The 12,185-nt window shown below is 32.8% G+C and overlaps 1 protein-coding gene across 1 annotated transcript; it reads right to left on the bottom strand.

Moving 5' to 3' along the window:
* Positions 1-454: 454 nt before the first annotated feature.
* On the bottom strand, positions 455-10,443 carry ZBTB8A (zinc finger and BTB domain containing 8A). Its single transcript, XM_051987856.1, has 3 exons — positions 9,445-10,443; positions 7,274-7,443; positions 455-4,720 (listed from the first exon to the last, which is right to left on the bottom strand). Exons 1-3 carry the CDS (start codon positions 10,373-10,375, stop codon positions 4,385-4,387), a joined length of 1,437 nt encoding a protein of 478 aa, XP_051843816.1. The 5' UTR covers positions 10,376-10,443; the 3' UTR covers positions 455-4,384.
* Positions 10,444-12,185: the final 1,742 nt, after the last annotated feature.

Raw genomic sequence — 12,185 nt, 5'->3', positions numbered from 1 at the left:
CCATAGTGGTCCATTCAAGATTCTGGGTACCTTCCTTTTGATGGTATGAAAAACAACCATCCCAGGAACAAATGATGCTATTTCACAAATTTTCTACAATTGAACAAAAATATGAAGAACAAAAGCAAATGAAATGTAATAAAAATAAATAGCTATTTTAAAAGTTAATTTACTTAGTATTTTTCTTAAAAGGATGGGAAAGTGAAAGGATAATGAAAAGATAACTATTTGATTACTTGCCAAGAAATAATATAATTATACTATCTGATTACTTAAATAAGTATACTATTTGGTTACTTGCTAAGAAATCTGATTTAAAAGTTTATGGGATGGGGGGAACATGCTAACATGTCTAAAATGAGGTTTGAGGAGCCTTAGTAATTTCTTTTCCCACCCTGTTCTTCTCATTAGCACAAAAATTCAATTAAGATGGATTGAACATCAAAACAAAAAGTTGAACATAAGAGAATCACATTTCACAATTTATAAAAACGTCTTAATGTACTTTTAATACCATTTTTGTGATAACCTGAATTTCATGTCATTTAAAACTCTTGTAGTTAAAAGTAGTCTGCTTTATATGAACAATATTTATTTCATATATGGTATATCCATACAATGCTTTAAAACAAATTAATGTCATTTGTAAAAAGTTACCTTATAAAACTAGAGTGATAAACATTACAATTTATGATCTAAATCGTACATATTACTCTAGAATTCCAAGAAGCTGATGGGTTTACTTTCCATTTCTGCCATTGTTACTTAAATGTCTTGTGCCTTTGAGTCCTTATCTTTAAAGTGAAATAACTGCCCTATTTTATAGGTATATGAAGGAAAATGATTATTACAGCACTTTGCAAATATAAAATGCAGTATAAAGGCTAAATATGAATACTAGTAAATTGTAGTAAAATGTAATATATAATTTTTTACTTATAATTTGGAGTTTCAGGTATAATCGAATGTAAGGAAAGCTCTGGAAATGGTGTTACACAATGTACCAATTAAATTCTTAAACATACCATTTCTTAATGTTGTATAATAAATTTGGAAAATTAAAAATGCAAAAGCTGAAAATATAAGGGGAAGAGATATTTATTAGGCCACATGGCTTATAAAAACAACTTTTGATGAATTTAATACTGAACTAACAACCATCTGATAACTCATAAGTTGTCAACAGAATGTAACCTTTTTGAGAGCAGTAATTATTGGTACCTTGTATGAAGTAGATAATAAATATTTGTGGAACTGAATCAAAAATTTCTAATTGGTTTATATTAAAGTCATCTCCATTTTTGATCACAGGATCATAGATTTAGAGCTAGAAGGCGCCTTAGAAGTCATGTAGTCCAATTTTTTCATTTGACAGATGAAGAAACTGAAGATTAGAGAGATGAAGTAACTTGCCTGATGTCATGTAGGTAGTAAGTGGCAGCATCAAATTTAAACAAGTTTAAGCTGTGCTTTTACCATAAGTTATACAACAGGTTATGTGATTTAATTTAATTGTTCAAAACTAATGTTGCTAAGTTTTAACGTTCAATGAAAAACTTCAGCACTAACAGCTATATTTATAAGAAAATTTGAACATATTAAGAATTACTTGTTATTCCAAAAGTCATCCTCTTTTTTAGTATCTTCATTTGTGTAAAAAATTAAATGGAGGGTAGGCGATTTTAAGATGATAGAATTCAAAGAGAATTCCCAAAGTTACTTAGTTCATTTGTTGCCTCCAGGCAGAACTGCATTTAAATGGAGAATTTATGTTCCACATTGTTTCTGCAAGGATCCAAACTCATCGGTTAACATTCTTCCATTGACAGTTGTGACAGAGTCAGAAGTTGGTGATTGGAACAAAATGTCTACTACTGTAATCTTCACTCCAAATTAAATCAGTTTCCTGTGTTAAAAAATTTAAAAATTCTTAGTATAAGGCTTACTTAAGCAATTACTGCCCCATATAACATTTTCTCATATATAATATTCAACTTTTTAGTCCCCTTAAATTGAATATTTATTAAGCATCCCCTGTATAGAATGCTTCATTACAGAAAAGAGTCACTTTGTATGGAATCACAATTTAGAAGATGTTCTTATTAAAATCCTTTTTAAAGTTAATTACAGCTATCTTTTATAATTTAATTAGAAATTTTGCAAGGATGTTATTTGTCATGTTTTTAGATTATATCTTGCTATAATGGAAAAACAGAAGCACCAGTAAGTACCCAGTAATTTGGACCTACTTAATTTGGATGTTGTTGGTTTGGGGAATGATAACTTGGTTAATGTCTTTACTGTCAAGGGGTAGTATCATTTCTGAAAAAATACAATTACTCTATATACCCTGGTATGGTACCATGTTGAGGAGAAATATTAACATTCATGCTGACAGTATTTACATTCCCATGCAGAAAAGATAATAGCATAAAAGAACATTCAAAACATAAATTTTGAGAGGGCACACATTTAAATGTAAACGTACACATGTAAAATGAGAGCACATATGAGATACTATTTCATTCATAAGACTGAATTTCAAATTAGCCATTGTGCCTATAGATTCCTAATTAAAATGTTACTTTTGGGAAAGTTTCAATATTACCCTCAATGCCATTAGAGAATGAGCACAGAACAGCTTTAAGCATCCCGATTCAGAGACATTCATATTGGAGAACTCCAGAGTATAAGCTAGATTTCCTGTGCTTTGATTCCATAGGTAATTTAAAGTATGGATAATCCTGATGAAGTTCTAAGAATGCCATAAGAAACAGTGGCCTTACATTGGTGCTTATATACATCAATAACTTTATGCCCACAAATTGATATCAAGGATAATGATTTAACAAGGATAGAAAAATATAAATAAGAGGTACCATTTTGATGTGATAACATGTTTTCGTATTTTTTTTAAGAGTATGCAGCCTTTATCTCAAAAAAAAAATTTCTAATGTAATAGTGACAGCACTTGCTTTGACTTTTTAATAATACAGAATGGCTTAGTTCTTTAATTCTACCATTTGGTTTTCAATTTTAGAACTATAGTTAATTTCTCACAACTTTTGGCTCTTCTTTTGGATTTATTTTATAACTTCAGCAGAACTGAAATTTACTTAATTGCTTAAGTTTAAAAAAAATTTAAAGCATGCTAAGTGATTTTAACAATAAGAATACTTTAAAGTTATTTTTAATATAAACTTTTCAAAGTCTTAGAAGCATTTAGTTTACATAAAACAGTTGGTGTTGCTAAAGATTTTAATCTATTAAAAACAGATGTTTTACCTAGCAACACTTTAATAGTATTGTATTTAAATTGTCTCTAATTCATTTTAGTCAACTTTGCCTTTATTCTTAGTAGTTTCAGAAGAGAATCAGCAAGAATAATATAAACTATTAAATTTCCATATCTTAAAACTGAAAAGGGGCAACGAGGTGGCCCAGTGGATACAGAGGCAGCCCTGAAGGCAGGAGGATATGAGTTACAATGTGACCTCAGACACTTAACACTTCTTAACTGTGTGATCCTAGACAAGTCCACCTGCTTCAGCAAAAAACCCAAAACAAGCAAACTGAAGCAACAAGATTTCAGATACTCCAGCCTAATTTTAGTATTGGTTTCTTGCTGTTAAAAAAGTTAAAATAAAGTGCTGTCTGTTTCTCACTTTTTGTCAGTCACCAAATTTAATTCACTGGTGTCAAATTCAAATAGAAAGGTTTTTACTTTTTGTTCATTTCGCATTTACATTTTAATCTGATTCCAGCTGCACTTTGTAAGTTTTACAATTCTGACTATGGCACTTCATATGAATTTCTAACTTCAAATGCTGATCTTAAAACTGTAGTTTTCTAATTCCTAAGCCATCTTATACATTTTGAAATAACAAATCAGATGTGAAATTATCATAAAAGATTTTTTTTATTAGAGCATTCAGGTGGGCAGCAAGATTCTGAAATGTGCTCTTACCTTTTTCCCACAGGAATATGCAATATAGGATAGCTTATCTATTTTTTTTAAGCATCTGCAAATTCTTATAAAGTTTCATGTCTGGCTATAGTTAATTTATCTTAAATATTTATTACTGAAAAATTTCTCAAGTTGATCTTCTAATGTATAAAAAGTATTACTTATAGTTGAGAGATGAGTTGTTCATCCATCCTGCCAACTCAAGCTAGGTTCTCTTTTCCAGTGCAGCAACATACGAGTACCCCAGAGCAACATGGTTCAGAATGTGAACTTAATGGTCTGTCCATAAATGCATGCAAATTAGATCAGGTCACTTAAAATAGCCAGTATGACAGATGTGTTAACCAGACTCTCGTCAAGGGAAGAGAGAAACGTAAGCATTCAAATACAAGACATGCCGGGTCAGTTCTTTCACAACTACCTAATGTTGGGCTTAATTTCCTTTTCTTCTTCCTCATCTTCACTATCATCCACCTGCTGTATGACCAAATCAGCAGACCCATCCTCCACAATCTCCACATAAGATTTTTTTTGTCCTTCATTCAGTTGCCATTTTGATTTCTTATCTCCATCTGGAGGGGATGCAAGGGGTTGTTCGGCTCCCAAATCAAGGGGGATGCTGTCTATCCCAGCCTCGGCAAGGCACTCATTGCACAGTCTGTAGCGCCTTGTTCCTTCCTGTACCACCTGTCCAGTTAGATCAGTAACGTGACGCTTGCATTTTCGGCAGATTAGCTTGCATGCCTGATGAATCTATGAGAATAATTAAATAGATATAGAATCATTGATTTTTTTTTTTCAAAAGCAGGACACATCATAAAACAGAATGACTTCACTTAAGAGGATATCCAATTTCAGGCTAAGTTTGAAATATTTAAAGTAAAATCATATTTGTTATTAAGTTAAATTAATCCATTAAGTTCAATTCTTAAGCTCCAGAATACTTCAATTGATAGAATTTTTCTAAAATGTTAAGTTATAAAATTAATCTTCCAAAAGATGTCTTATGGCACAAAGAGACTAAGAATACATTACACAAAGATCAGCTGAGTATAGAGAGGCCATTTAATCACCAGAGAAAGGCTGACCCTTTTTCTGGCCTTAATAAATTACGAGAAAGTAACTACCAAATTGGAATAAAGGCTTTGCAGTCTTTATCAGGAAAGGAGTGTCTACATTGATAAATCTTTTGAAGTAAAGAATAAAGTTTTAATAATTAAGATATTTAATTTAATCCTTTCTAACTTTGATTTTCCTTTAAACAAGTAATATTTTGGCAAAACATGGCAAAAATATACAATTTAGTGGGAAAGATATAATTGAACTATTGATTTTTCCCTCGTGTTTGGTCTTAGAGGGGAGTACCAGGGGGAATGGTTAAAAGATGTTGCAGATACAAGAGTGATCCACTTTTAAATGTCTTTAAAAGTCTTTCCAACTATAAGATGAGCCTGGGAAAGTTAAAATCCTCACCCTAACACAACTTGACCCCAAATCCTACCTTATTTTATTTGGCTTTTTTTGTTACATTAGAGAAAATAAACATTTTTCCCCAAATTAAATTTTACCAAAATTAGTTTTTTTCTTAATGGGGAAAGGATTACTTGCTATTGTTTCTTAAAAGCAGTATCATATCTTATAATACTGGACTAAAAATGAGAAAACCTGCTTTCTCAAGTCCTAGTATTATCATTTTACTCGCCATGTGATCTTAGATAAATCACTTAATTTTTCCATTCCACTATATCTTTTATATAACTTATATTTCTTTTCTATTTCTCTTTAGAGGATAGTTTACTAAGTAGAATTTGCAAAAGTTTTAGACCTTGAAAATAGGTAGATTTTCTAAAAATTAACAAACATAACACAATTAGAATCAGTAATAATTATGCTGTCACTAGTTTTCTTAGAAATCATCTTTTTAATAATAGAAGCTGAAAACCCAAAGGGTTGTCAAAATGCTTGATTTCACAGAATTTAATTCTCTGTCAACATCCCTTCTGTAAGATATTTAAGTGGGCCCATCATGGTAATATTCTTCAGGATAATATCCACTTAGGCATAGAACATAAAAGGAATCAGGTTTGGAAATAAATCATCACTGAATTATGAATAGTCATTATTACTACTGACATTACTTCAAATCACTAGGTTCTTCAATATATTAGGCCAAGATCTCCAAAATTTTTTATAAGGTAAGCTTTCTACAGATACTAATAGGAGACTGGGCACTTTATACTGTGTTACACTATCTCAGTTTGATCATATGGAACAGACCTAAAAAAGTTAGATAACTACATTGTGATGGGATACTATGGACTGTAAGGAATGAAGAAAGAGATGATCTCAAAAAGACATGGAAAGATTTTTATGAACTCATGGCAGGTGAAATAAATAGAACCAAAAGAAAAATTTATACTCAACTTCAATGTTATGAAAATGATCTATTTTGAGGACTTTTTATAAACCAGTGAATGAAATAAGTAAAACAAGGAGAACAATTTATACAATGACTTTGAAAGTTATAATAACTATGATAAATTTAATGACTATTTTTGATTCCTGAAGACCAAATAATGAGAGATGATATCTATTATATACACGGACATGATAAATTTGGAGTGTATGATGAGACATACATGAACATTTTTATACAGCCATTGAGGAGCGGTTATTTTGTTTATGCATGTGTTATAAGAAATCGATTATTGGGGCATCTAGGCGGCTCAGTGGATAGAGCCCCAGCCCTGAAGTCAGGAGGACCTGAGTTCAAATCTGACCTCAGACACTTAACATTTCCTAGCTGTGTGACCCTGGACAAGTCACTTAACCCCAATTGTCTCAGCAAAAAAAAGGAAAGAAATAAAGAAAGAAACTGATTATTATTTTCCAATGGCGTGAGAAGTATGAGAGAGAGATTTCTGTTAATGTTTTTTTTTTTTTAATGAGGAGATGATATAGCTAGGAAATGTTACATGGACTTTCAGATGAGGTATTATTAATTTTACTTAAAGATTTTACTTTATTATAAGAGACCCCACAAAGGGAAAGTAATATGTAAATGTTTGTAATGTAAAAACAAAACATCAATACAACCTTTTAAAAAAGAAAGTGGGTCCTAGGAGGAAAGGAGCTTCATGGCCTTATGACCCGAAAGGATAGCAGGCTTGGGATTGGGGAAGCTGCCTTCATGTTTGTACCTTGGGCAAAATCTTGACTGTCTTGTGATAGTACTGGCTATTTATTGTTCTAATATCCACAAGTATACACTACTAAAATAAGTATTAAAAATTTTCAAATACGTACTGTTCGAAAATGGCTACTTAAATGGTCTAGCCTGCTGAATCTTTTCCCACAGGCTTCACAAGGGTAGGGCCGTTCTCCTGTATGGCAACGAAGGTGGCGCTTTAGATCTGCTTTCCTTTTTACCACATGTGTGCAGAACGGGCATTTGAATCTCATTCTAGGCAGTTCATCTGTTACAAAACAATCTCATTAAATAAATAGCAAGTTTATAAAATGACTCTAGTAAGTTATAAAAACTTGAAAAATTTTAAGGGACTTTTTTTTAACTTAAGGAAGTTTTAGCAAACTATGTATTCAATAACCAAAGGTGTATGGCTATATTAAGTACATTCTACTGATTTACTACGCTTTTGAAAAACATTCCATTTTGAAACTAGATGGACCAAAAATAGACAAATTACTACTATTACAGATGAGGAAACTGAGGTTCAGAGTTAACTGACTTGGCCATAGTTACACAACTGGTGTCAGAAGAAGGATTTGAATCCAAGTCTTCCTGACTCTAAGTCCAGCACTCTATCCATTACATGTAATGCTGTCCTTTTAAAAGACTAAAAATGTTAACAAAAGAAAAAGAGAATTTGTCACAAAGGCAAACAATGCATCAATTTAATAGCCTTTCCCCCCCCTCCCAGGCAATTGAGGTTAAGTGACTTGCCCAGGGTCACACAGCTAGGAAGTGTTAAATCTCTCAGGTCAGATTTGAACTCAGGTCCTCCTGACTTCAGGGTTTAATAGCCTTTTTATAAAAGATTGTCTATATTACTGAGGCAATTACCTATAATTTATAAAAGTTAACAAGTTAATCATGTTATCAGTAGGTTAAAATTTCCACTTCTGCCCAATTTGGAGGCAAAAAAAAAAGAAGATGGCTTTTTGCTCTTTTGTAAAAGAACAATAATTTTTTAAATACCTAGAAGATTCCTATTACCTCCATAATCAAAACAAAAAATCCTTTTGTCTTTCAAAGCCCTTTATTTCCTGCCCCCTTCTAAGTTCCAGTTTTTTAATACCTTACTCCCATATCTGTATTTTCTATAACCCAGATATATTGTTTCCTTGCATAAGATATTCTATCTCCCAACTCCTATATTCCCAAGGTATTTTCACTGACTTGTCCCTAATGCCTAGAATTCTCTACTTCTCACATTCCTTGACTTCTTTTGGGTCCCAGTTAAAATTCCATCTTCTCCAAGAAAATTTTTCTGTTCTCCTTTAATGTTCATGCCTTCCTTCTATTGATTCTCCCTTATTCATCCTGTATATAACTTATTTGAACAGTTACATGCATAGCTTTCCTTCATTAGATTGTGAGGTCCTTGAAAGCAAGAACTTCTTTTATTCCCTTTTTTGTATCTCTAATGCTTTATTGGTAAAGTGCTTATGTATAAGAGGAGCTTAATTAATAACTCTTAGTGTGACTATTTGGGACTTATAATTTTTTTTTTTAACAACCATTGTGGAAAATTTTTACTACTCTCCCCTTCTATACTTACCAGTACCTTGTCAATGATAGTAGCATCTGTTAGTAGCCTATATTAGTCATATGAAAAAGTAGAATATTGGAGCACTGATGGGGCAGTGGATATTTTCTTCCCAAAACCAGGAAGACCTGAGTTCAAATCTGGCCTCAAACACTTAACACTTTGTAGCTTGCTTCCTAGGCAAGTCACTTAACCCTAATGGCCCAGGAAAAAAAAAAAATAAAAGTACAATATTAACATTGGAATAGGAGGGAATAAGGAAAGATATGCAATTTTCATTCAATTTCCTGTATGTATATAATTTGATGGATTTAGAGCTAATTTAATTCCGTAGTTACTGAGCTTATGAGAATGTATGTCAATTTACATGATCATTTTTCCTCCCCTTTATCAAACTTTATAATCAGTTCTTTCTGCAAAACTATAATTATTTGGAAAAAATAAAACATTTATATCAGTTTTAAAAGACTGAACTATTTAGGAATTAGGATAGAATATTAACAGCAATCTCCCTAGTGTACTAATAGAAAAGTATATTTTGCTTCTTATCATTTCTTGGCTGTCAATCAATGTATTCAATATTTATGTCCTCTGTATGGGGGATTTCTTTAACTTGGCAATTAATTAAATGTAAAGTATAATGTTAGAAAACCTTGAGTATAAATCTTAAAAGCAATCACTTCTTACCTTCATTCCAGCTGCCCATAACCCCTAGAATTAAAGGCATATTGGAATAGGGTTCATCAGTTTTGGGAGACTTGGATGTAGCCCTAGAGGATTCTTGTTCTTGTTGGGAACCTGGAAGACTTCTGGAGGTAACATCGGACCCTTTGCTGTACTTATGTCCCACACGAGGGGAGTCAATCCCAGCTTCATTCTGGACCTTTTCTTCGCACGCAGTGGTGTTATTAAGCGGCTCAGAAGTCCGCTCCTCAAGTTTGCTTGACTTGTAATGAGGAACATCCGCAGACTGTGGTAGCCCCAAATGCCTGGACTTTTTCACAGACTCTGGTCTTTGCTCGTGTTTGCTCGGGGCTTGCTGAGAGTTCCGCTGGGAAGCCGGATAGTAGTTGTAATTATTCCATGGTTTCCCACTCACGGTACATGTCCCTTGATCTGGATTTACGTGAGATTGCGGGGGGCTGCTCTCTCCACACCAGCCAGCATTATAAGAACGTTCTGCTACCCCGTTAGAACTGGCGTCTTTATCGGAGAGACTAAAATAGCGATCCTTTTCTTTCTCACTTATATCAAGAGAGGACTTAATGAAGGTCTTACAGACACTAATGACATCGGTCATCTGAAGGAAACTAGCCGCTGACATTACTTCTATGACGTTTTGACCCGTGAGAGAAAGTTTGCCTGAATATACAAAGTCCAAAATAACAGTAAAAGTGTCAGGGGAGAATGCCTGAAATGTAGCTGTGGTTGGCTGACTTGTCTCCTTTGAGCTCTGAGAAAGGAGCATTTTAAAGTAGCCACTGCTTGCAAACAGCACATTTCTATGTGCTTTGAAGACCTTCCCTTCAACTAAAATATTGCAGTCACAAAAAACATCTTGTCTACGTTGCTCGTTAAGTTGTTGCAACAGGTGAGACTGATGAGAGGAAATCTCCATCCTTGAGGAAAAGGAAAACACAGTTACCTAAAAATAAATGAGATTGCCTTTTTAAGAGTGATTTAACTGAAATACAATCAGTGGATTCCATTTTATTTTTCCCCCCACAAAACCATACTTTGTTTGGTCACCTTCCTCATTCATAGATTTCAATTTTAGAGGCTACACACACGTACTATAAAAATAACCTTACTTTAACAAAACAAAAAAATCAATTTTACAAATGCTTTATTATGATTATTTTAACATGATGAATCTGAAATGAAGTATATCTTATAAAGTCAATAGAAAGTAAATCAGCATAAATTCAAAAGTTTAATCAGTACTATTTTAATAGATTTATCTTTAGGAAATTTAATTGCAAAAATAAATTATCAACAAAAATAAACATTTAAATTCTAGATATTTTCTTTTAACTGATGTATGAAAAAACTACAAATGAAAACAGAAGGGGGTACTTTTTTATAGCCAGCTAGCTGGGGCAGTGAGATGGCACAGAAAATAAGAGTGTTGAGTCTGGAGTCAGAAAGATGAACTTTCCTGAGTTCAAATCTGGCTTCAGACACTTACTAGCTCTGTGACCCTGGCCAAATAACTTAATCCTGTTTGCCCAAGTTTCCTCATCTGTCAAATGAGCTGGAGAAGGAAATGGCTAACCACTTAGTATCTTTGGCAAGGAAACACCAAATGGATTTACAAAGAGTCAGACACAACTGAACAACAACAATTTTTCACAACTGTGGCTAGGGACATAAAAGATCATAAAAGTCAAACAGCTAATTTTGATCACAAAAAATTCAAAAGATCTTCGATGTAGTACATCTTAAGGATATTGTTCTTGGCTCTGTTCTGTTTCAACATTTTTGTCAGTGATTTTAATGAAGGCACATTTATCATAGCTATATGTTTATCAAATACATTTTTAAGTACAAATATTAAAAAAGGCTTATAAATACAAACTTTTTTTTCAAACTCAATAGATAATATAAAGTTGGGACAGATAGTTAATGGATGACAGAACTGGAGGCCCCCCCCCAAAAAAAAAACCCTCAAAAATGATGTAGATCAAATATAATAAGATGGAATTCAACAGCGATAAATGTAAAGTCTTACACTTGGATTTTTTCAAAATCAACTGTCTCTAAAGAGAGGATGGGGAGATAAAGTTGGTCAATACTGATGTGAAAAAAATCTGGAGGTTTTTAAGACTGCAAATTCAATTTTCAATAAACAAGCAAACAAAGCTAATAAAACAACCTTAGGCTACATTAAGAAATACAATTAATTTCCAGTTTTGGGGTGGTCACAGTTCTGCTGTATTCTGCCAAGGTCAGATCATATATGAATTATTGTGTTCAATTCTAGGTACTATATTCAAGAATGAAAATGACAGGCTGGGAGCATACAGAATAATGATTAAAGGATTGGAAATCATGTCATATAATCATGTTAACTGAAAATACTGAGAGATGTTTATCCCAGAGTACAAAAGACTGAATGGGGAGAGGATGAGGAACATGATGGAGTTGTCATAAGAAGGGTTATACTTGTATCGCTTTATCCTAGATGCCCAGTTGGAAATAATAGGTTGATGTTACAAAGAGACAGTTATTTATTTCACATAAGGAAAAGCTTCCTAATAATTAAAACTGGGCAAAAGTAAAACAGTATAAGATAAGAGATTCATCTTAAAAGTATAAGTTTTATGTTACAGAGGAATACTATGGTATATTTTAAAGAGAATTTCTATTCATTTCCAGGTGGAATAGATGACTTTTTTGTCTCCTTCAAAGCCTAAAATTCTCTACTT

This window comes from Antechinus flavipes, chromosome 3 (assembly GCF_016432865.1).
Source record: "Antechinus flavipes isolate AdamAnt ecotype Samford, QLD, Australia chromosome 3, AdamAnt_v2, whole genome shotgun sequence".
NCBI lineage: Eukaryota > Metazoa > Chordata > Mammalia > Dasyuromorphia > Dasyuridae > Antechinus > Antechinus flavipes.
The sequence above is the reverse complement of the archived record's forward strand: the minus strand, read 5'-3'. Positions and strand labels throughout refer to the sequence as shown.